Here is a 25423-nt window from a genome sequence, read left to right on the forward strand (position 1 = left end):
GTATTTTGAAATTAATTTAATTATTTTGGGGCATTTTAGAAATTATATCGCACATTTCTGAAAAGAAAAGAAAAAAAAAACAAACAAAATGCCAAAATACTAGACTTTAAAAAGATCTTCAATTGACCTATTGCGCTCGTCATATGAATTGATTTCTTCAAAATTAAAGATATTTTCATTTATTTGATTTTATATTAATTTTGAATCACATATCAGCAGAGTTTCTCTATTTATGGTAAACATTTTCTAAATGGCTCAGGGCTTCACCTGTGATTTTTTTCCCATCTTTACCCAAATAAATTCATATATAGTGAGTAACACGCAACCCTCCTATTGTAGAAAATTTATAAGAATCTATTTTCGGGGGAGGGATGGGGTGGGGTGGGGGGTTAACGTGTTCCAATTCCAAGTCCCAGTATATTATCACTTTAGTGTTGAAATGGTTCCAGTTCCAGTTAAAAGCTTTCTGTAATAAAATATCATTTCATGGAGTATATTTGGCTATTAGAACTACTATACTATATTGCGTATGAACAATGGTTCATTAGGAACTATTGAACAATATGTTCAATAGTTCCTTATGCGGGTATAATCATTCTACCAAAGGTATACGTGAACATGTACTTATTCTGAGTATTTGTAATTTTGTCTGATTCAACAGAACAGTAGATAATTGAACTAAATGACCAAGGAAAAAAAGATGAAACTGACATATATACTGATGTTTTTAATTGTCAATCGTTAAAAATTTATAGAATACACGTACATGTACTTTGATATTGTTAATTTTGTTTTCCTTGATGAAGATATATTAATCTGTATAAAATAAAATTTAAAGAACAAGAAAAAAACCATTTTGCTCTCCGAGATTGCCTTAAATTTCGAAAAACGTAACAATACAGAAAAAGTGTACGAAAATATTGGTATTACATCCCTTATAAGTAGCTACATTAATTTTTTGGCAATATGGTTGTAAAAACCAATATTATGGTTCGGTGTATGCTTGAATAATCGAGAGAAATAATTCGAGTGCAATAATGAAATTAGTAAGATCTTCAATATACTATACAAATTTTCAATTCTTTGAAATTAATGTATTTAAAATTTTCGTTGGTTATATCCAAAAAAGGTTAATGTAGTTGTTGCATTTTATTGAAATTTCCTGTTTATTTTTTTCAAACCCCATCACACATATTAATCTTTGTGATGGCATCTCCCATGACCTGGAACAACTCAGAAGGTCAAGGTTACTTAAATAAAGGTCAAAGGTGAACTCTTTAATTAACTTTAATCCCTGAACAACAAAATCAAAGCACTATATAAAGGGGCTATATTTCAATGGGGAATGGAATATCATGGGTACCATTTATGTTCAACATGACAAAATTTCTAAGTTCAATTCAGGAACACATTGCTGGAATAAAACAAGGAGAATTTCTTTTCATTAATTTATTTTATATATCAAGACTTTTTTTAATATCATTTCTGTTGCAATAAATCATTAATTTTCCAGTTCATGACAAGTGCTTTAAAGTACATGTGTATAACATTTAAATTTTTGTAAAAGAAAAAAAAATGTTTTTTGATTTTAATACAAAAATTTTGAACTGTTCAAATACAGAGACTCTGAAATCATTCATAAAAAATAAGTATATAAATAGTGATATCAGTAAATAGTGATATATTAAGAAAACCATTGCCTTTTATCAGTCAGTAAACACCGCTTAGCATATCACCTCTACAGATTTCTTGAGCAGTGGCTGTTCCATCAACATACAATGAGATATATATCAATAATACAATATTTCATCTACTAAATCCTACTTTAAATGATTATTTGTACAGATATAAATATAAACAATAAAATGTCTTTCTTTGTTTGTTAGTACGGGAATTAACATTGCAGCTATTGCAGAAAAAAAAATACATAACCCGATTATGCGGGTTATGCATTTTTTCTGCAACAGCTGCAACATTAATTCCCGTACCAACCAAAGAAAGCATTTTATTGTTTAAATAATCAAACTGCATCTACTATGTCTGATACACAATTGTCTATCTCTTTTAAGGAAGCTCTAAACACTGCACACAAGAGAGTTCTACTAGAAGGGTAGTTTTATGCAGTTAGAGTGATCTGCCCTTAGAAGTAAGATAAATAAAATAGTTGTTTACAGTTAATTACACAATTTGTAATAGATTAAAATATTCTTAGCATATACTAGACCAAGAATAAGTAATTGAATTCATTATTTACATTAACTTTCCCAACAGTAAACAACAGTGATTTGTGTTAAAAAATAATCCATTTTCTTTGAACATTTTTCCTGCGGAAATAAGGCAGATACCCTATGTTGAAAATGAACTAATCAGTCTCAATATGCACACCTTTATATGACATAATTTTCTCCAAGTCCAAAAAGAACTTTTTGTTAGTGTTTAGAGCTTCCTTAAAAAGTTTCCAGAATGTGAAAAGATATCCGATTACAAGAATATAAAAATAGACACCATACATATATGAAGCATGTTCCTGAGATTTGGTCCATCAGTATTTACATCAGTACACCATATTACGTGAAAAAGCACTATAAAAAATAACATGTTAAAACACAGTATTTAATATACAAATGTATATGATTTCATAGATGTTCAACATATCATATTTAACCAATATATATGAAAATAATTATCATTTACATATACGGTATATTTTTCTAGTTAGTTCAAAGACTGACATATCTCATATGACATAACACACACTGTATTGATAGAAATAAGAAGTAACATAATTTTAGCATTTATATTATGCATAATATGATACAAAATTACATAAAGTTTCATTCTTTGTTCATAGCATTATACCCTTATGGATATTCAACTCATGAGACTAATACCTCCACAGGAAAAAAAAAAGAATTTCTCTTGTCAAAGAAATGAAAATATTCATCATTTTCTTGCATCTGCCATTATTCAGCTTGATTTCAGACTGTGAAGATATGATTATTAAATATAAATTATAACTTTCACTGTGAACTGGATACCAGCTTCTAATCTAAAAGCATCTTATTTACTTCATATTCACAAAATATATTTCAGATGTCTGATTCATCTGAAAAGAAAAAAACAATGAAAACATGTGTGCAAGAGTTGAAAGTTAATGTTTTTGTTTTATTACACTATATAAAATGATTAAGTGCCAGGAACTCTGTTCCATAAACAGGCACATTTTATATTTTGAAAAAATGAACTTATCATATATATATATATATATATATATATATATATATATATATATATATATATATATATATATATATATATGAATTAATAATTGGACTTACAATTAAATAATGTAAAACAATTCAATATATGTTTCAAGAGAATATATAATCATACAAGTATAAATGATCACTGTGAAAAGGGGAATAACTCTTTCATAACATGCATAGAATGTATTGTGATTTTTATACAAGTATATTGTACGCTTCAAGAATTGTCATCCTGTTTTTATTATACTGTACTAATTTTATTTATATGAATATTTACTTGGTGATCATTTTCCCAATTTATCCATGTTCTATATTTATTACAAATTACAGCTGGGAAATTAAACAACCTATTGAACCTGCAAATGTCTTCATGTTGTCTGTCTATAAGACCCCAGTCACAATGACAAAATAAGTCCTTCCTCTGATATTAACATTCTTTATATCTTCCTTTAACTTCGAGAAATTTATTTTTAAATGTCAGATGCAAACCTCCAGAGAAAGCACAATGTTTACATAGTTGTGAATTCAATATATATTCCACAGTTTTTAAATATATTGTGGACTATGACCAAAAAATGTCTATAAAGTTGAAAAAAAAACCACCTGTAAAATGAAACCAAAATTGTACAATCAATATGCTATTATATAATGCACATCTTGATATGGTGAATAAAAGTGTAAAAATTTTCAGAGAAATCCATTAGTTTAAGTCTCATGTTTTGAAATAACTAATTTTCACTAGGGCTTAATTATCATTGTTCAAGGTATGGAGAGAACCACAAATTCATGTCATCCATGAAAAGAAAAACTTCTAATTATAACTACTCAGCACTAATTTAATTAAGAAATCAAATGCTAACAATCCAACATGTTTTCCTTAAACTACGAAAAATATGATTTTACAGTAAAATGTCTGGACAAAACCATGTAATTGAGTACAAACACATATGAACAGTTAACATGCATAATTTCCATTTAAAGACATAGGATACTCTGTAAGACATATAAACAAGACCACCTCCTTGTTGAAAATTCCTCAAAACATCAGGAAATGTTCATTTGTGTCTTTGAACAGAGGAAGTGGTATCAAAACACATCACATCCTTTATAACCCATCTGAAATAAAAACACAATAAATATATACATACAAATGTATCCATTTACAGGTATACAAAGCCCCAAAACATGACAGTGGGATATGATCGAAATAAAATGGAATAAACATACAATATCGATACTTTTAGGAGGCTACAAATTGCTTTTAGTTATTTCAATAAAGATTGAAAGATTTAATGTTATATTTTTTTTTGGTTGTTTTTTGAAGAATTATTGTAAAAAAGAAAATATGTATAATATATATACCAGGTACTCTCTGGGATGTTGGGACTCTTAACATATGTGGCAGTCCAATTAAAGATGCAAGATCTGAGTAAATAAAGTTAATAGAAAAATATAAATACTTTTTTTTTTTACATATATTAGGCAAGAACAAGCAAAGAGGCCCTAAAGTAGATTAAAACAGAAGACTTAAGGTGACATTGCCTTTAGGGCAATTCTAAAATTAGGTAGAATTTTTCTTGATTTGTCCATGAAAATGATGTAAACTTAAAGATATTGTTCTTTTCAAGTAAAACGACTGTTGTCGATAAATTGGTTTTAAAATTGTTTTACTTATCATTTACAAATAAATATATACTTCCAGGTGGGTGATTAAACTTTCTTCCAGCAAAGATACCTGTTTGAATTGAAATTTCCTAAATAAAGATCTCACCTTTTTTTAAATAGTATGTTTGATATGGATGTGTCATACATGGTCCTAAAAATTTAGAATATATACTTACCTTGATTTTTGTAATAGATGCCACAACTGGACTTTCAGCCTAAAGGTAGCATAAACTGCATAGTTGCTTTCCAACAAAAGATCTCTTCCATGCAAAATCCTCTCTGCAAACTTTTATAATAAATTGTGTGAATGGGTCGAATTGAAAATGAATTTCTATATATAGTATTACTGTTTTATTGTTAATGAAAGTTTTGATTTGTCTCCATCATGGAAAAAACAGTCTTAATGACTGACTAAGATGCTATTTACCATAACATTTTAATTATAAGTATACTGTAAATCCCTTATTTTATGTGAGTACCTATCACAAAATGAATTGTGGACATCAAAGCACAAAAATATAAATTCGCTGGTTGACTGTTGATAAATAGATTTTAAATGCATGTACAAGAAGCATATGGGCCACAACACTAACCTGAGTCAACATGGCCCTGCTGTTCTTCATCAGCAGAATTTTCCCCCTATATATTCCTATGTAAAACTTTGATCACATATTAAGGCCCCACCCTATCCCTGGAGGTATGATTTGAACAAACTTGAATGTACAATACCTGAGGATGCTACCATATGAATATGAATATGGGACTTTTGCAAGAAGTACTGACTTTTACATTTGACAGCTTACTTTGACATTTAAACCTGCCTTATGTATGGAGGTACGGAATTGATAATAGAGAAGAAAACATTAATAGTGGTTATAGTTATGGTATTATGGGCACTAACATTATTTACCAATACAAGAGATGATTGGAGGTAGAATAAAATGACTTAAAATACCTTGTTCATGAGAGATAGTATCTCCTTTTTATTTTCATTTTCTAAAGGAATTAAATAAATAATAAAAAACATTCTGGAGGGAAAACTTGGCAGGAGTTGATCTAGTTGGGAAGGGAGGGGTTCAGGGTAGGATTGTTGCTCCTCCCTTCCTAGACAATGTAATACGGGCTTTGAAATGGCCCATTATTATCGTTTTAGTAACTGTTAAGCTAAATATTTATATCACAAGAGAGCTTCCGTATATTTTCCTGCTGTAAAAGTAATCTGTCGATTGTAAAAGTCAGTGCTTTTTGCAAAAGTCCACTAGAGAAGAAGATTTTTAAAGAATTTTCTTATGCATTACTACATGTAAAACAAACTTTAATCTACACTATGTAATATGGCTTTCACCTAAGTTTTAATTCTCATTATTTCTTAGTATCTCACCTTGGAAGAGAGTGTGGCCCTTCAGGAACTATTGTCTGGCTGTTTAACATGGGTACACTGTTTACAGACCAGTTGTTCTGTGAGAGCGCAAGACTGGCAATGCTAACTTCAAGGAATTTTCTAAAGAAAAAAATAAAAACATTTCAATTAATTAACACTGAATATTTCTTGCATTTACCTATTTTTTGAATGTCTTATTACTTAAACAATTATCATGTTTATCTAACATAATGCAAAGGTTAATGGATGCTACATGCATCTTTACTTTAAAAATTTAACTGACTGAAAAATGTCCAATTGACATTCATGACAGCTACAAAATTTTTAGAGTAATTCCATTCAAATGGTTATGCAATATTTGGAAAATGTTCTCTGAGCTTGATATTAAGAGGATGTCCAAGTTTCTTTTTGATGATATCTATGAAGTCTTTAGAGACAAAATCTTTGAACAACTTATTGGAATTCCTATGGGCTCTAATTGTACCCCTTTACTGCTTTTGATCACTGATCACTGAACTGCATGTAAAATTATTTAAAAGCTCCCTAGAAACAATTATCAACTTACACGTTGTTCCTTAATTTCCCTTGAAAAAAAAACACTTTAATTAAAATTCCCTTATTAACTGTGTAAGCAAAGCCTGCAAAATACCATATAGCGGGTGTAAAATTTGGCATTTTGCTTTCTAAAAGGTATGCCAATAATTTTGGCGGACACATAGTTCAATGACTCTGCAAAAGAGAGGAAATTCACATCTTAGATGAATTTCAGTACATTAAATATACGTTTGATTACCTATTTAAGCAAGAGTTGGAGTAAAAACCAATACCAAATGATATATATAACGTTTACCAACAGGATGATCAAAGTTATTTTTCTTGTGTTCAGTAGTTATAAGCAAGGGTGCAAATTTAGCAATTCAAATTTTAGCAAGCTACTACAAATCTGCTAAAATAAGCCAAAGTTAGCACACCGCTAAAAAATCCTGCTATATGGTATTTGCTAATCTACGACCTGTGATATTTAATTAATGAGGATTATACTTTAACCACTAACACGGGACCATGTGTGTTTGTTGCTGTAATATGTCAATGGTCTCATGCTACAGTATTGTAAACATGAGACCATGCATGTTTCAGAGTGTTTTATGTCTATGGTCTCATGCTACAGTTTGTAAACATGAGACCATGTGTGTTTATGACTGTTTTATGTCTATGGTCTCATGCTACAGTTTGTAAACATGAGACCATCCATGTTTAAGACTATTTTATGTCTATAGTCTCATGCTACAGTTTGTAAACATGTCCATGTTTAAGACTATTTTATGTCTATGGTCTCATGCTACAGTATTGTAAACATGAGACCATGCATGTTTGTGACTGTTATATGTCAATGGTCTCATGCTACAGTTTGTAAACATGAGACTATGTGTGTTTGTGACTATTATATGTCAATGGTCTCATGCTACAGTTTGAAAACATGAGACCATGTGTTTTTGTGACAGTTATATATCAATGGTCTCATGCTACAGTTTGTAAACATGAGACCATGCATGTTTAAGACTGTTTTATGTCAATGGTCTCATGCTACAGTATTGTAAACATGAGACCATGTGTGTTTGTGACTGTTATATGTCTATGGTCTCATGCTACAGTATTGTAAACATGAGACCATGTGTGTTTGTGACTGTTATATGTCAATGGTCTAATGCTACAGTTTGTAAACATGAGACTATGAGTGTTTGTGACTGTTATATGTCAATGGTCTCATGCTACAGTTTGTAAACATGAGACCATGCATGTATGTGACTGTTATATGTCAATGGTCTCATGCTACAGTTTGTAAACATGAGACCATGTGTGTTTGTGACTGTTTTATGTCAATGGTCTCATGCTACAGTTTGTAAACATGAGACCATGTGTGTTTGTGACTGTTATATGTCAATGGTCTCATGCTACAGTATTATAAATATGAGACCATGTGTGTTTGTGACTGTTATATGTCAATGGTCTCATGCTACAGTTTGTATACATGTGACCATGTGTGTTTGTGACTGTTATATGTCAATGGTCTCATGCTACAGTATTGTAAACATGAGACCATGTGTGTTTGTGACTATTATATGTCAATGGTCTCATGCACCAGTTTGAAAACATGAGACCATGTGTTTTTGTGACAGTTATATATCAATGGTCTCATGCTACAGTTTGTAAACATGAGACCATGTGTGTTTGTGACTGTTTTATGTTTATGGTCTCATGCTACAGTTTGTAAACATGAGACCATGCATGTTTAAGACTGTTTTATGTCTATGGTCTCATGCTACAGTTTGTATACATGAGACCATGCATGTTTGTGACTGTTATATGTCAATGGTCTCATGCTACAGTTTGTAAACATGAGACCAAATGTGTTTGTGACTGTTTTATGTCAATGGTCTCATGCTACAGTTTGTAAACATGAGACCATGTGAGTTTGTGACTGTTATATGTCTATGGTCTCATGCTACAGTATTGTAAACATGAGACCATGTGTGTTTGTGACTGTTATATGTCAATGGTCTCATGCTACAGTTTGTAAACATGAGACCATGCATGTTTAAGATTGTTTTATGTCAATGGTCTCATGCTACAGTATTGTAAACATGAGACCATGTGTGTTTGTGACTGTTATATGTCTATGGTCTCATGCTACAGTATTGTAAACATTAGACCATGCATGTTTAAGATTGTTTTATGTCAATGGTCTCATGCTACAGTTTGTAAACATGAGACCATGCATGTTTGTGTTATATGTCAATAGTCTCATGCTACAGTTTGTAAACATGAGACCATGTGTGTTTGTGACTGTTATATGTCAATGGTCTCATGCTACAGTTTGTAAACATGAGACCATGTGTGTTTGTGACTGTTATATGTCTATGGTCTCATGCTACAGTTTGTATACATGAGACCATGCATGTTTAAGATTGTTTTATGTCAATGGTCTCATGCTACAGTATTGAAAACATGAGACCATGCGTGTTTGTGACTGTTATATGTCAATGGTCTCATGCTACAGTATTGTAAACTTGAGACCATGCATGTTTGCGACTGTTATATGTCAATGGTCTCATGCTACAGTTTGTAAACATGAGACCATCCACGTTTAAGACTGTTTTATGTCAATGGTCTCATGCTACAGTTTGTAAACATGAGACCATGCATGTTTGTGACTGTTATATGTCAATGGTCTCATGCTACAGTTTGTAAACATGAGACCATCCACGTTTAAGACTGTTTTATGTCAATGGTCTCCTGCTACAGTGTTGTAAACACAATTAAGACCATGTGTGTTTGTCTGTTCATAGGTGTCAAAGTGTGTTGTCATATTTTCCTCATTTGTAAACTGGACATTTTCTTTTTAATAATGAAATAATTAATATCAGGGACCTATATACTAGTAGGTCCCTGGAAATATGGTTATATATTTTTTAGTCAATTTTTATCATACCTGCCTTCTGCATTTTAAAATCTGTTTACAATGCTTCAGAACCCTCACTGCTCCATGGCCCTAAAGACAGAACTAAAGTCTATATTTAAGGTCTAAATTTAAGGCTTGATACAAGTAAAATAATTTCATAATTTTGCACGGAAACGTTAGGCTTACATTATAACCGGATATGATTAGGGGAAAATAGATGAGAGAACCCATTCCGGTGAGCAATAGCCTCGTTTTGAGTTAGATGAGACCACGGTCTCATAGCCTGTTTCTATAAGTAAATATACCTCAGATGGCGAATGATTACCCACGTGACCACAATATCACATTTGTATGGATAAACTCAGAAAGATAATACCATACAAATACGTGTAAATTTTCATTGGAAATTTGCTATATATTCTGTTCATATATATTTATGATTTCTTATATATATTTCTGATTTCTTATTTTCTTATTTCTTACTAGAGAAATTATAAAATAACAAATATATTATTATCTACTTAGTACTTCTTTTGTCTTCTCTGATTTGAACACCGTGATTTAGTGTGAATGTACATGTAATGCGCACGCGCAAGATTGTAAAATCCAAAAAATCCAGATGATTTCCGGAATTTTTTGTGGAATTTTCGTTGATTTTTAATTAGCGAAGGCTAACTGAGAAAAAATAAAAACAAATTGGTAATCTTCAAGTACCAATTATGTTTAAAAAATATATAACAAAAGACAGTACTCTTCCGATTTATCGGTATTAAAGGCCAAAAATTCGAGTCTATTATTTTAATATAGTAGTATAGATACAATTATCTTTTTATTTGTCTATACAAAGGTTAATAAATTTTGTTGTTTGTTGAAACTGGTGTTTTCATAACAATTGACTTGAGGTGCTGAAAAAAGTTTGGAAATAAGACCTTGCAGAATCTTGAATCAAAATAAGAACCAGGGAAATAATATAAGAACCAGGGAAATAATAAACATGAAAATATAAGAGTGTTGGAAATATTCTAGAACCACTAGAGAAATACAGTGTTCTAAGGTTTACTCCAATTACATTTTTCACTATACCAACTGTGAAATTGATTTAAATGTATTTTTGCAAAAAGGAAAGTTTTCCAGTTTTGGGTGAATTATTGGTGTGTAAATCACACAGACTTGAACATAAAGCATATTTTTTAATAAAGTGCTAGTGCTAGCTAGTGTAACATTTAAAATTAGCAGCAAATTTCACAGTTTCTTTGTGTGTAATACAATTTTGAAACCTGAAAATATAACAACGAAATTACCATCACACTTTACAATTTATTTTTTCAAATTAATTATAACACAGGTACCCAAATGTTTACACTGAACTCTAAATAAAATTGTTATCTGACAGATAACAAGGCATAAACAATCAGGCACAACATCACATATCACCACAGCAGTCTGGTTCCCTGACATTTAGGGCAGTAATTTGGTTCTCCGACATGTTAGCTTGTTAGGGCAGAGGATAAAGTAAAAGTTAAGGAAAGATAAGAAATTGTAAGAAGTATACGTATTGCATACATAGGCTATTCACAAAAACTTGAAAAAAATATACTGTTATATCTACTGGAGTTTAGCCACTGTAATAAACATCTTGTGGAGTTTAGCCACTGTAATAAACATCTTCATAACCCACTTGATTTACCTCTGACTGAATTTCAATGTTTAACTTGAAATTAACAGCATTCATTCACTTTTATGATATGACAATGCAAAATGTCTATTAAAATAAATCAAACTGCATAATCTTTAAAACAAGAAAATGCATAAAATTAAGGAAGAACTAGAATAGATTACTATATATACAACCAATTGTTTGTTCATTTACAAAACAATCTCTTCTAGTATCTCTTGCTATAATAAGATACTTAGAGTTTTGGGTAGCAATTACATACTGAAGATTTAAGCCACAAAGTGATCACTGTGAAGCTTGGTTTCCATTTAAATTTAGTTCAAAACCATTCATATGTGTATATGTATCAAAAGCATTATCATCTATCACAAATAAAATCAAATAATGGCAGTATTGATGTGTTTGAAAAGAAAAAGTAGGTAAAGGTCAATGTTATGAATTGCTCCTTTGGTGACACAAATTAAGCTTACATTCAACTTGGCTGTTAATATAATTTGATTTCCTACAATCACATTAACATAATATATATAATTTGCAAAAAAATCATTTGCACAATTCTTCCTCAAGTACAACATAAATAAGAATGTCATAATACTTTAATGTTGGCATAAATAAAGCACTTATGGATGAAAGCTGTTGACAAGGTGTGTTGTGTCAAAACGAGTAAACTGGATGCTCTCTATCCCAGCTCCTCCACTCAGTTTTACCACAGCTCAATGTATTCAGAAATCAGCAAAAGCACAGCTTGATCATAACTTCAAATGAACACATTCAGTTTTGATTAATTTTTCAACTTTTGGCTAGCTTTTTAATGCGTTCTAGCCTCTGTTTGAGTTCTGACACGTCTGCCGAGGGAGCTTGGGTGACACTGGATGCTTGGGGATTATTCTCACGATTCTCTGAGGATGACAGTACTGGCTTAACACATATCTACAAGAAACAAATTATCATATACGCATGTGAGTTAAGGCTAGGTATAGGTGTTTCTATGCAAATGAGCTAATAAAAATGCTTCAGAGGCATAATTATTATTTAGAGAAAGTTTTGATTTATTTTCTTATACACATTAAGTACCCATGATATGTTATAGCCAGTACTCATTATGACGTCATATTATGACGTCATTGTTCTTACCTACTGCAGATAATAAAACACATCAATAAAACAGCTTCGGCGCAAGGGAATACCATATTTAATTTAACATAAAAATCATTTAATGCTAAGAAGAATATTCTATAGATTAATAAAACTGCTGCACAAATCCTAGGCAATTTATCATTTGATCGGACTTAGAGGAGACTTATACCGGACTGTACATTTTAACCCTGATTCAGCTTAAAACTTTACGAATAGTAAATAAACAACTGAGCTGTTGATATTTGTGCAGCAATACCAGCAATCTTAGAAATATTCTGCTTCTAAATATACCTTATTTCAGTTAAATAAAATAGAGCATGCCCTTCCGCCGAAGCATTTTTGTTGACCTCCAGTATAATCTTGTGTAGTAAAGAACAATGACGTCATAATTTGACGTCATAATGTGAACTGGCTATCTCATGTCGTGGGTACCAACGATGTTTTAGATAATAAGTTTTAACTTTCTCTGTATAATAAATATAGTCTTTAGGCATTTTAATTAGTTTATTTGCATAGAAATGCCTATACCTAGCTTTAACTCACCTGCGTATGTCATTTTGTCTCTATAATATTCCTCAAAATTAATTAACACAATATACCTATTCCATAAATTTTCAGATTAATAAATTATTCAAAAAAGATCAAGGGAAATTGCTGTTCAATAGAAAATATACAATACAAAGTGTCTAACCTCAACTGTTTCATTCTTTTCCTCTGGTGCTATTTTTTCAGATTTTTCTGGTTTGTCTTCCTTCTTAGATATAACATTCTCTTGTTTAGAGGGCTGGAAAAGCAGATCAAACTCAAAAGTCTTCTGACAAATTTGAATAGTAAATCCATGACAATTCTTTTAATGCTAGATATATGTCCACTTTGACATATGAAGACAGTTATTTGAATATGCATGAGACTATACAATTTCAATCTGACCTGCAGCTGTGTTTAATAGCAGTCAGCATTGCTAGCATAGTTATTCAATATATACGTATCAATCAAGCAAACAAAAAAAATTACAGTACATACATCTGTATTCTCGAGTCCACATTTGGCACGAATTGTCCTCAACTTATTGAGGTAGAAATTGACATCCAAACCATCATCAGATGATGCTGAAGGTGCTGATATTGCTGAGGGTACAGTTGGGCCATATCCTAAACATCAACCATCTTGTTAAAGTCATTCAACAAATGTGGTTCAAGTTACATACACTATTCAGTAATATGTGATCTATTTTAAAATTCTTTGATTCTTAATTGAACTTTATTTTATTTTAATCAGCTTAAGCAAAAAAGTATCAAATTTTTTTTTGCTCTTTGTTAGAATATTTAGATCATACAGTACGTATATACCCATAGATTCAGTCTGAGACAGCACTTTTCCCTCACGTTCCCGTTCTATATTTTTAAGACCCCTCTCAATATAATTCTGAAAGTACTGAGAGGACATCTTCAGGAATGGGTCCAAGTCTGCCTCAGGGTGCTTCTTCTTAAAGTCATACAGGTTATTTAATCCCTAGGGAGTAAATTACATTACGTATTAATTTGTTACATGTAAATCACATTCATCATATTAAAATAAGCATGTTCACCATCACTTCATATTTACCGGTACCTGATAAACATACCTCTATTGTGTTTTCTTTAGATCCTATTTTCTTAAAGATCTCTGCCAACATATCATGAGTACTCTTGTTCAGTTTCTTTGGTTTCTGGTGACTCTGCAAAAAACAGCTACTGTAACTATTTATTCTTGATTAAGATCTCCTAACAATTCCTCCATAGTGACAGTGTACATGTATTACCTCTTGTAATTTGTTTCTAGTAAATTAAAATAGGATATACATGATTTCATGTACTCATTTTTTCATATGGCTGAGAAAGAATTATTTACTTATAGCAAATTAAAGAGAAAAGTTTATACATGTACCTTGACTGAGTCTGTGTCATCTGATGTACCATTCATTTCATTCCTGGCATTTGGATCCTTTTTCAAACTTTTTTGTAAAAACATTTTGACTTCTGAATTTTCAGAGGCATCTATTAAATTTAGTTGTCCAAGAATCTACAAAATATGCAATACTGAAATATAGTGAAATTTAATAATGAAACAGAATTTATACGACTTGTAAATTGTTCTCAGTCTGTAAATATCCCTGCTCTACTGTTCAGCCCCATACCTTGGCCCCTTTCAGCATGGCCAGTGTATGTATGACTGTTTTAATGGTTCGGAGAGGTAAATCACTAGGTCTGCTTTTCCATGTACTGGTTGGGAAATTTCTAAGGAACAGGTGAGTTTCTAGAAGGATCCTGTCAACTGCCAGATCATTGATAATCTCTGGAATCATTTTTATCATCTTCCAGATACACTGTGAGGTAGAAAAACAACATAAAAGAACTGCAAACAAATATATGACATCTTTTTGTCGATTACAACATTGAAAAATATGCAACTCACTAACTCTTCAAAATCATTCAATAGAGAAAAAATAAATATATCATTTCAATCAAGTCTGAACTACACAAAGATGCATGGACATGTGCAGTAATAGCGGAAAAAAAAAGTTTCATACATTTTCAGCTTTGCAGATTTGTTTAACTTTTTTATCTTACAAATGACTCACCTTCATGACAAGTTCTGAGAACTTTGGAGAGAAGGTTTCAGTGGCCACACAATCCTGTAATGACTTGATCAGGGCACACATTGTGTTTGTGTAGTCAGATTTCTCCATCAATTTAACAATCATGACATTAACGGATCTGACTACCTGGGGGCCATCATTAAGGAGACTGAGACGCTGATCAAGTAAGAGTGTTATCAGGCTGTTAAAAAGGTCCTTCAAGATTTCCTTGGATGTCTTTGTGGCCAGGAAAGGATTCTGTGTTAGCTACATACCAATTAAAAGGAAAAGTGTCAATTTATATACAAAATTTATATTAGTAAACTGGTTCATAGACACGTACATGTACCATGCATTTTTCTTTTTAAAACAAGATGTGTTTGTGAAACACGGATGCCCCAAATGCAACTTGTAGCGAAGGTTAAACTTTCTCAAATGCGAATCAAATATGTTGGTACCAAAAATAAGGTCTTGTCTTGAGGAGTATAAAGCCCTAGTAGCAATCATTGAAAAGATATGGAAAAGGTTAAAGTTTTCCAAAAGAAGGTCATTAAACATAAAGGTCAAGTTCAAATGGTCAAAATTAATGGTGCCCAAGGCCTTCTCACAAGAAATACATGTGAAATATGAAAGCCCTAAAACCAACCGTTAAAAAGTTGTGGCCAAGGTTAAAGTTTTTTAAAAGTAGGTCAAACTCCAAGGTCAAGGTCAAAGGATCAAAGTTGTTGGTATCCAAAGTAAGGTCTTGTCACAAGGATTACATATGTGAAGTTTGAAAGCCCTAGTACCAACTGTTCAAAAGTAATGGCCAAAGTTAAAATTTACCAAAAGTAGGTCAAACTCTAAGGTCAATGAGCTATAATTGTTGGTATCCAAAGGAAGATCTTGTCATAATAAATAGACATGTGAAGTATGAAAGCCCTAGCACCAACTGTTCAAAAATTATGGCCAAGGTTAAAGTTTTCAAAAAGTAGGTCAAACTCTAAGATAATTAAGGTAAAAGGGTCAAAGTTTTTGGTATCCAAAGGAAGAATTTGTCACAAGGATTACATATGTGAAGTATGAAAGCCCTAGCACCAACCATTCAAAAGTTATGGCCAAGGTTAAAAATCTTCAAAAGTAGGTCAAGGTTTTAAGTTAAGGTCAAAGCTATTAGTATCCAAAGAAAGGTTTTGTCACAAGGATTACACATGTGAAGTATGAAAGCCCTAGCATCAACTGTTTTAAAGTTATGGCCAAGATTAAAGTAGGGTAAAATTTTGCAAAACTTGGTCAAACTCTAAGGTCAAGGTCAAAAATGATGGTACCCAAAGAAAGGTCTTGCGCCGCAAGGAATATACATGTGAAATATGAAAGTCACAGCTCCAAACAATCAAAAGTTATGGGAAGGTTAAAGTTTTTGAGGACAAACAGACAGACAGATGGACAGACAGTGCAAAAACTATATGCCCCCAAATCTTTGACAAAAAAAATACAGTGGCGCCGCGTTTATCCAGATGCCATTTATCCGGACGCATCACCATCCAGACAATTTTTTTTGGGAACCGATTTTTTCCACGTTATTTTGTCTCATTAATCCGGAAATTCGCGTTCCTTATCCGCATGGTCAATTTCTACTACAAAACGTAATAGTTCATTAAAAAATGACTTGTTTATCCGGACGGTAATTTTTCAAGAAACGACTTTTTCACACTTCGCTTGCATTTGTGTTAATTGTTGTAAAAACATTGGCCATGCAGTCAGTTTGAAGGCGGTTACCTGTGACCTACAAACAATAGCGTCTATAATTAGCGTGTGTTTATCCTAATTCAATCACACGTTTATCTTTAATATTTAGCTTACACTGTGCATTAATTAAATAATAACCTGTTCAAAATCATATTGCTAACCATATGTACATCGGTAAATTCATGAGAATTTTGGAGAGTTGTAAATAAAATGAACAATAAATAACGAGCGATTTCGTAATGCTCTTTATCACGTTGATTGCGTTAGTTTAAAATACTATTTTCCATTTCTAAAAACGTAAATGTAAGACAGTTTAGAAAAGTACATAACTGAAGAAATATCTCGATTTAATGTACTACCATTTACAAACGTCCATTGCTTTAGAAAAGATATAACTGGCGTTAGTACAGAAGTTGATTACATTTATCAAGGTATTTTTAATGATCGAAATTCAAACTTAGCGTCTGTAGAAAACAAATATTGATAATCATGAAGATGGCTTGTGTTTACGAATGTTTTTAATACTTTGTTTGAGTAAGCTTGCAGTTAATTTAATAGTAACCCTGTGTAATGAATATACGGGGAATATACGGGGTTAGTTTATATTTGAACATTCTTAATGATGATGCTAAACAGTTCTGTCATATCATATGAGCTTCAATAATTATAATATATGGCTAAATAAAACAACTGTTGATCAAAATGTGCTCAGCCCATGAAGTCACAGGCCAAAGAGAAGGCGAATTAAAATAGGAGGTCTCAGCATAAAATTGCCCATCCATTTTTTTTTAATTGTGTAAATTACATTTTAATATATTTTTTTCTTTAATCAATTACTGCTTTTAAAACAATAAACCAAAATATAATTTAAAAGTTTTCTTCTTTGCTGTCACATTTGAAACAAGAATGTGCATATATACAATGTACATGCTTAGAGAGTGCTTTTTGAGATGTGATTCATTTATCCAGACGATTTCGTTGGGGACAGAGGCGTCCGGATAAACGAGGCGCCACTGTATTCAATGATCAAAAGGATTATCTGATTGAAATTCTTTAATAAATCATGATCCCTTTTAAATAATTGCAACCTTTTTCCAAAAGAAATATTGTGGCAAGACTGAATATCATGTTTAATAACACAATAATTCAACATACACTTAAACTAAAGAAAAAACATACAATGGAGTAGAGGAGTTACGGAGAGTAACACAGCTATACTGAAAACCTACAGCCAACAGTGTTCCTAGCAGACATCTGTACAGTCTGACAACATCCTCCTTAGGAACGTCCTCATTGTTCATATGTGTTGACAGAGTCATCCTGAACTGCATGGAGATGTGCAGCATCAGCTGATCAACATGGCCACCTAACAGTCGTGCATGTTCCTCATCCTTCAACAGCTCATCAATCTGTGAAATAAAGAACATATAGTAAGACAGAGTAAGTAGGGTCCAGTTTAATTCAACTCATCCAACAGGTTATATATTTTTATAGGTATTCTTTTGATTCTTACCTGAGCCAGTGCCTGAATACAGGTGAGGACATCTGTACTTGTGATCTGAGCGATGACTACGCCTATAGTGGCTGAAGCATCCGCCGGACTCACTCGTGTCATCGGGGAGGGATCCCTAGCCCTACTACATGGTACAAAAGAGTTCATATTAATAATAGAGAATCTGAATGTCTAAATATGATTGTTTTTTCTCCAGGCACATATACAGAGCATACAACTACATGTAGAATGTTCCAGGAACATGCTTTGTCACTTGCAACATTTCAGATGTTGATGTTGTAATTTCTTGAAGATCATTACCTTTTCTATTTCTGAAGTGATAGGGTACAACAGATGGGCAGATATTAAGAGGAGTGAAATGACCTGCAAGTTTGTCACTCTAAAGGTAACCAAAAAATGGATTAAAGCTTAAAAAATCCTTTCAAGACAAACTACCTACTTGATTTTGGGCATTTCCAGTGGTTTAAAGAGCTCATCCAAATCATACTGGTAGAGTTTGGGCATCTCCATCTCAGTTTTCTGGTACTCAAATTCAGGGAGGAAGGTCTTCTTCATTGATGTAGAGGATGCAGACTTTGGTAAAGCAGTGGTTGGCCTCTGAATTTGTGTCCTACAAATTACATAAATTCGGTTTCCATTACAAAACGTAATGAATCACAGAAAAATTTTAATGAACAAATAAATGTTTGGTTGAGTGTACACGTACATACAGAGACACAAGATGAGGGCTGTTCAGGCTGCTTACTAAGTTTGTAATAGATGGTTCAGTAACAGTAAATGACTCTTTGACAGGCAGGTCTCTGTGATCATGTGAGAGGGAGTTGTTTTTAGTTTCTTAATGAGAGTTCATGGGAGATATTTTAGATTTGTTTGTAAATGTAATTCTCTGAAATCACGTGAGAGTTGAGCTATTTTTATTTACTTACTGAGAGGCAGATCTCTGAGGTTGGGTTGGAGCTGTTGATATTTACTTACTGTGAGGCAGATCTCTGTGGCTGGGTTAGAGCTGTTGATATTTACTTACTGAGAGGCAGATCTCTGTGGCTGGGTTAGAGCTGTTGATATTTACTTACTGAGAGGCAGATCTCTGTGGCTGGGTTGGAGCAGTTTTTGGTCTTTCTTCCTCCTTTGCTTTTGGTGCAGGTTTATTCTTCAGTGATCTCTTGATTCTTTCATCCAAAAGACTCTGGTCTTTGTCATTCAGCTGAGTGCCATAAAATTATGATTAAGAAATTGGATTTTTACGATACACTATTTTTTTTTTATTTCAGTTCTCTATTCATTTAAGAAAATATGCTAGCATTACCTATAAGCATTCAAACATATAAACTCTGTTCCTCTTTTTTGTAGTACTTACATTTCCTGTTAATTTATAGAACTGGTTCTCTCCTACCACCATGTATGCCTGTACTGCTGCATTCAAAGCTGCGTTTCTTACTCCATTATCACGGTCACCAATCTGGCCTGTGATATTCTTTAAGGCCACATTAGGACTTGGCTGACAAACTGATAGACCGTAGGACTCGATCAAATTCCCAAGCTCCTCTATGCATTCTAAAATAAATAGCATTCAACATTTACTCTGTTTACCTTTTAGTACATGTATATATGTGTACATGTAGATCATAACAGGTTTGTAAAGGAGAAGAAACAAACATCTGAAATTCACAGACAAATAACTTACTGTTCTACAGATAATATCATTTCACATCCTTGACAAACATGGTCAAAGATACATGCATGTATTGGACTGTATGTTATATATGCCAAACAGAAAAACATTTGTACATGTTTCTAGTAGTGCTGTCAAATGGGACGATTTTTAGTAACCGGTTACTCGCTTACTTTTCCGATCGAGTACCCGGTTAATCTGATGTTTTTTCTTTAGACCTCTAAACATCCGTGTTCACCATAAATGTACTATATAGTAGCTGTAATATATATAATGTCGTTACACATTTATCTTAACATTTAAAGTATACCAGTGTATATAAAACACAGTTGAACTGCATATGAACTTTATTTATAATTATAAACACAGATATCTTCTAAAACATCCCGTGATTGTTGGCTGTTTTGGGGAATGTACTTTATTCATAGTTTGTTTCAGAGTTAAATTTCAGTAAAAGTGGTTTAGCATATTTGTTGTACCACACGTTTATGTCAATTCCATTCCTTACGGATTTAAAATCAGCCATTCTTTTAAACTCCATGCTTTTGTTGCATGTGGCGGCATCTTCTTTAATCATGTACCGCGGACTAGCGTAAGTTTATGTGAGGCAATTATAATTAACTCAAATCTTCAAAACTTGTATTCCCCTTGGCATTTAAAGCCACCAATTAGTTAAACTGTGAAAAACTAATCAAAACAAATGGATCATACTTGGAAAATGCTAGGTTGAGTCTACATTAAATAACGGGACATTTATAAACAAATTTACTTTTTTTCTTACTGATTACCTATGTGCATGTGCAAGATTTCTTTATATCCGAGTAACCGAGTAGCAGTTATACTAACCGATACTCATATCGTTCAATGGTTAACTGGTTAACAGGGTACTCGTTGACAACACTAGTGTCTAGTTTAAAGACAGAGAACACATTTGTTCTTGTGATGTACAGTATTATATCTATCAATACATAGGTTCACATGACATGATCTAGACAAGCATGTTATTTTCCATCATTTTGAAGATCTTACACAACACACTTACCCATCCTCTGCTTAGCATTTTTGGATTTAATGCCATCCATTAAGAAAGTGAACATTTTGCTGACTGGATAAAGTTTGTACAGAATTTTGATAATTCCACGCACATCTTTTCTGACATTATCTTTAGCATCTCCAACCTACAAATAGCAAAAATTTCTTTTTAACACGGATTTACCATTAACATTTTCCATATGGACTATATACACTGTACAAGTTATGAAATACATATAGATATCAAATATCTTGCTGTAAAATGCTTTTAACTACATGTACATGTTTATCTATCTAACTGAAAATACAAAATATTCATATGCTGAGAAAAAAATCAATGACAAAATATTTTGCTGAAATCTGCCAGTAATTACTATGTAGTTTTACCTTGATAATAAGATAAGGTATGAAGGAGCAGGCTTCGTACTCATGTAGACTAAAGTCCATGTCCACAAGCATTGTAAACACCTTCCTCAGATATTCCAGGGCTTTATTCAGCATACTGGGGTTGGTGTCCAGAAAACGCACTGTGAACCACTTAAGAAGTAAATCCAAGTTACCAACTGTCTCATCTGTTAGAGTGTCAAGGCTCTATAAGAGAAAAGTAGATAACAGATAAAGAATTAAGAAATCATGTTTGGATTAATAAATCCTATAAATGTAACTTGAATTACTCAAAGTAAAGGCTATTAAAATAGTATTAGAATAAAATTCTACCATTTTCATGAATGCATTTCAGAAATGTTTTGTTATAAACTGTCTCTTTATATTGAAGATGGAACCAGCTGCCATAATTCTCTAAGTGAGCATTACCTTGATGAGAATCTCTATGGCCTTGGTGTGCTGTTTGAAGTCCACATTGAACATCATATCCATCATACCCTTACTGAAGTTCTTCTCCATCTGCAGGGTCAGCTGCTCTACATACTCCCCGGTCAGCTGAATAAAGTTCCACTTCAGAACCTACACATCATCCAATAGAAAATTAAAACCTATCACCAACATGTAATACATGATAATGTAGCTATACAAGTAACTGCCATTTGTTCAAGACAAACATAGTAGTCCTGATGAGGATATAACAAACCTTGAGGCTTTTTTCATCTTTGAATCGTTTCTCTTTTGGGACTGTAAGATTCATGGGAGGACTGGTATCCTCCTCGGTTTTCTTTTTCTTGCTTGCAGCTGGTGCAGCCTATAATGATTAATATTCTATCAAAAAATGCTACAAAACTTAGAAACAATAAAGAGGAGGAAGTGCATCTGTGATCCAGAAATTCAGTTCCATTCGCAAAAAAACAAAGAGGCTCACTGCCGCCATGCTCACCTGAGTCATTTCAAACCTGCTGTTCTCAAGAAAGTTTCAAATGAATTTAACTATCTATCCCCATGTAAAACTTTGATAACCTATGTGGCCCCATTCTTGCCCCAGGGTCAATTACTTCACCAAATTTGAATCAATGCTTCATGGAGATGGTTGTATCTTTACAACTAATAGTGGCCTTGCTGTTCTTCAGAATTTAAAAAAAAAAAAAAGATTTCTTCATATCATATGTATGAAAAACTTTGTGATCCCTCACCCATTAGGCCATAAAATATCAATATGACTACCTATAGTCCTGCAGTTCTCCAGAAGCAAATTTTTGTAAAGTTTTTTTCTATATATTTATATTTCTAACATCCCCTTCTGTGACCCTATCCTAACACTGTATTTTTACCTCATTTGGCTGTCTATGATGAGCAGTTTTAACCTTTCTGTCCTTGATGAGAAGATTTCACATCAAATTATAATGCATGTTGTGGCCCAATCTCAAGTTCAGGCCATGATTAATTTACAAATTAGAATCTTCACTACATCAGGATATTTTAATACATATCGTTATTTTTATTCTTTTTGGCCTTCCATATTCAAAACATTATTTGGCTGCTGCAAAAAATGCAAGAGATGTTCCATGACCATGATTTTCATAGAAAAATGTTTTTCAGACCCCAAATGACCCCCAGAATGAACTAGAAAATACCGAAACCTTATTGCACATCCTTGGACACCAATCATATCCCCAAAGTTTATTAAAATGACTTTTTATAGCCTTTCTGTACTTAAGAAGAATTTTATATATTTTTTCCAATATAAAACCATGAACCCCCCCCCCCCCCCCCCCCTTAATCATCTCTTCCTTGAAGATGGGCTTGACCTCTCATTTTCATTTTAAACAATATTTTTCACAAAAGGGAATGGTACTGGGCAACAGGCACAGCCTATTTTAGCCCTCTCCCTCTCATTTGCCTCTGATATGAATCCCCTTCAACCTGAATGTTGGTTGAAATTGGCTCAGTGGTTCTGGACAATAATTCAAAAATGTGAAAGCACGTATACAAAAAAAAACAAATAACATCCTGACAGAAGCCAAACACCTATTGATCAGAATAGCTTTTGGCTTAGGTGAGCTTATAATCAATAAATAATTTCTCCACATTATTTACTAAATACTAACAGTTTTGGCCTTTCCTCTGACTGTCTTTGTCTTTGTCTCTGGTTTGGACTCAGTGGCTCCCTCAGATGAAGCTGTAGACAGAGGTCTACTGGGTGCCTTGACATCATCCTCAAAGTCATCCGTGACTACAGGGGCTGACGCTGCCTTCGCTGGGCCACCCTTCTTTGCCTTTACTGGCTTGGCAGGCAAATTAGCCTTGGCTTTTTCAATAATTGCCATTATCTGATCTTTTGATGCAGGCTAGCAAAAAAAAAACCAAAATAAAATAAAATTCATAGTATTATCTGAATGAAACTAGTCTGTGATTGTAAAACCGTTTTTTCTTCACATATTTCATGTTCAGTTTTCAAAATTGATCAATTCTAAATCATCAATTTTTGGATACCAATAAAGAAATGCTATAAAACAGAATCCAAATAAAGGTATTTAATGAATCATAAATTTAAATTATAATGGATACGCAAGTAGAGGAACAGGTACATCTACACACATATGGCCCAAATGCCTTCATTGGGAATAACAGGGTCATATATGTACAAATCTTTTTCTCATGGTATTTAAACTTAATGCAGTAGACTACTGATAGGATAACAATAAGAACATGATGTGAGTAAAATCTGACAGTTCAACAAACCTTTAGTTTAGAACAAGCTCTGAATACAGAGTCATATCCTGTGTGAATCATAAAGGGAACAATGGCGTCCTGAGCTTTTTTGCGGACTTCTCCATTTCGATCCTCAAGACAAGACAGTAGGTGAGGTATACATAACTTGAACTCAGGTGGTAGTGGTTTGTGATTTGGTAGTTTCTCACTCAGCCATCCGAGCAACTTAAAAGGCAGAACAGTATTTTGGAGTGAATTACTCAAAATCCTTGATAGATATGAAATACATTTTTGTAAAATCTTACTCTAAATGTATTAAAAAAACTTTGATTCTTTGAACACTTCTTTCAACGAATTCCAATTTTACAAAGAAATTCTACATTTCTGACTGTAAATCAGTCATCATCTGTTTAACACTGAATACCAACCTCCTGCCTGAGATTTGGGTTTTCCAGTTTGAGTGCATCACTAAAGGTCTCTTGCTCCACCAGTGGTATCAGATTGCAGATTTCCATCCAAACATTCAGTGTGGACACTGCAGATGCTCTGAGGTTAGGCTGAAATCAAATCACAGATAACTTATTGTTCTATTGGAGAGGAAGAAACTAATCAACTTACAAGGTTTATCTAGTGTTTATCAGAGCAGCATAGCCATCATTTCTAATGGTCAGGACCTCTTACCTTACTGTCTCCAAAGCAGCTGATGATAGCGGGTCCCATCACTTTGATATGGACTTTACAGTGAGGTCCTAGCTTTGTACCCAGGGAGGAACAAATCCCTAGGGTAGTGCCGATCTGTAATCAAATCATACAGCATTGTGTTTAACAACTAATCCATTAAAAGTGTCAATTTTATGTCAGATAGACTTCTTACAAGAAAATATCCATGTACAATAGACAGTTGGTCATGAAAAATAACTATAGCAGAAAACAGATGAATACTGATTACTCATGATTGCACCGCAAACTGTAATCAATTACAGCTGATTATGATTACTGATTACGAATACCCCATCCCTGATTGTAGGGCTACATCAATGTCAATCCCGCCAACTTATCATCAGACTTGTGTTTAATACAATATCTGATCTTTTTTGTTTGCTTGATTGTCAAATTATGTTAAAATAATTATTTTCTACATCATTACATCAACACAATCTCAAAGAAGAGAAAGAAAC

At 32.9% G+C, this 25423-nt stretch overlaps 1 protein-coding gene across 1 annotated transcript in view; it reads right to left on the reverse strand.

Annotated features, from left to right (window-relative positions):
* Nucleotides 1-11075: 11075 nt before the first annotated feature.
* Nucleotides 11076-25423, reverse strand: part of LOC133190810 (cytoskeleton-associated protein 5-like) — a 33188-nt gene continuing 18840 nt past the window's right edge. The window contains exons 25-45 of the mRNA XM_061326500.1: nucleotides 24927-25040; nucleotides 24674-24802; nucleotides 24276-24470; nucleotides 23642-23881; nucleotides 22234-22341; nucleotides 21960-22109; nucleotides 21534-21737; nucleotides 21157-21292; nucleotides 19800-19996; nucleotides 19516-19646; nucleotides 18882-19052; nucleotides 18443-18566; nucleotides 18159-18338; nucleotides 15205-15468; nucleotides 14761-14949; nucleotides 14511-14645; nucleotides 14209-14301; nucleotides 13934-14096; nucleotides 13608-13735; nucleotides 13276-13368; nucleotides 11076-12377 (exon numbers count right to left, since the gene is read on the reverse strand). Of these exons, the coding sequence (XP_061182484.1) occupies nucleotides 12237-12377; nucleotides 13276-13368; nucleotides 13608-13735; nucleotides 13934-14096; nucleotides 14209-14301; nucleotides 14511-14645; nucleotides 14761-14949; nucleotides 15205-15468; nucleotides 18159-18338; nucleotides 18443-18566; nucleotides 18882-19052; nucleotides 19516-19646; nucleotides 19800-19996; nucleotides 21157-21292; nucleotides 21534-21737; nucleotides 21960-22109; nucleotides 22234-22341; nucleotides 23642-23881; nucleotides 24276-24470; nucleotides 24674-24802; nucleotides 24927-25040 (3285 nt within the window). The 3' untranslated portion in view covers nucleotides 11076-12236. The remainder of the gene's footprint in view (nucleotides 12378-13275; nucleotides 13369-13607; nucleotides 13736-13933; nucleotides 14097-14208; nucleotides 14302-14510; nucleotides 14646-14760; nucleotides 14950-15204; nucleotides 15469-18158; nucleotides 18339-18442; nucleotides 18567-18881; nucleotides 19053-19515; nucleotides 19647-19799; nucleotides 19997-21156; nucleotides 21293-21533; nucleotides 21738-21959; nucleotides 22110-22233; nucleotides 22342-23641; nucleotides 23882-24275; nucleotides 24471-24673; nucleotides 24803-24926; nucleotides 25041-25423) is intronic.

Source organism: Saccostrea echinata, unplaced genomic scaffold (genome assembly GCF_033153115.1).
Source record: "Saccostrea echinata isolate AGI-Se365-2 ecotype Australia unplaced genomic scaffold, CSIRO_AGI_Sech_v1 ptg000001l, whole genome shotgun sequence".
Lineage (NCBI taxonomy): Eukaryota > Metazoa > Mollusca > Bivalvia > Ostreida > Ostreidae > Saccostrea > Saccostrea echinata.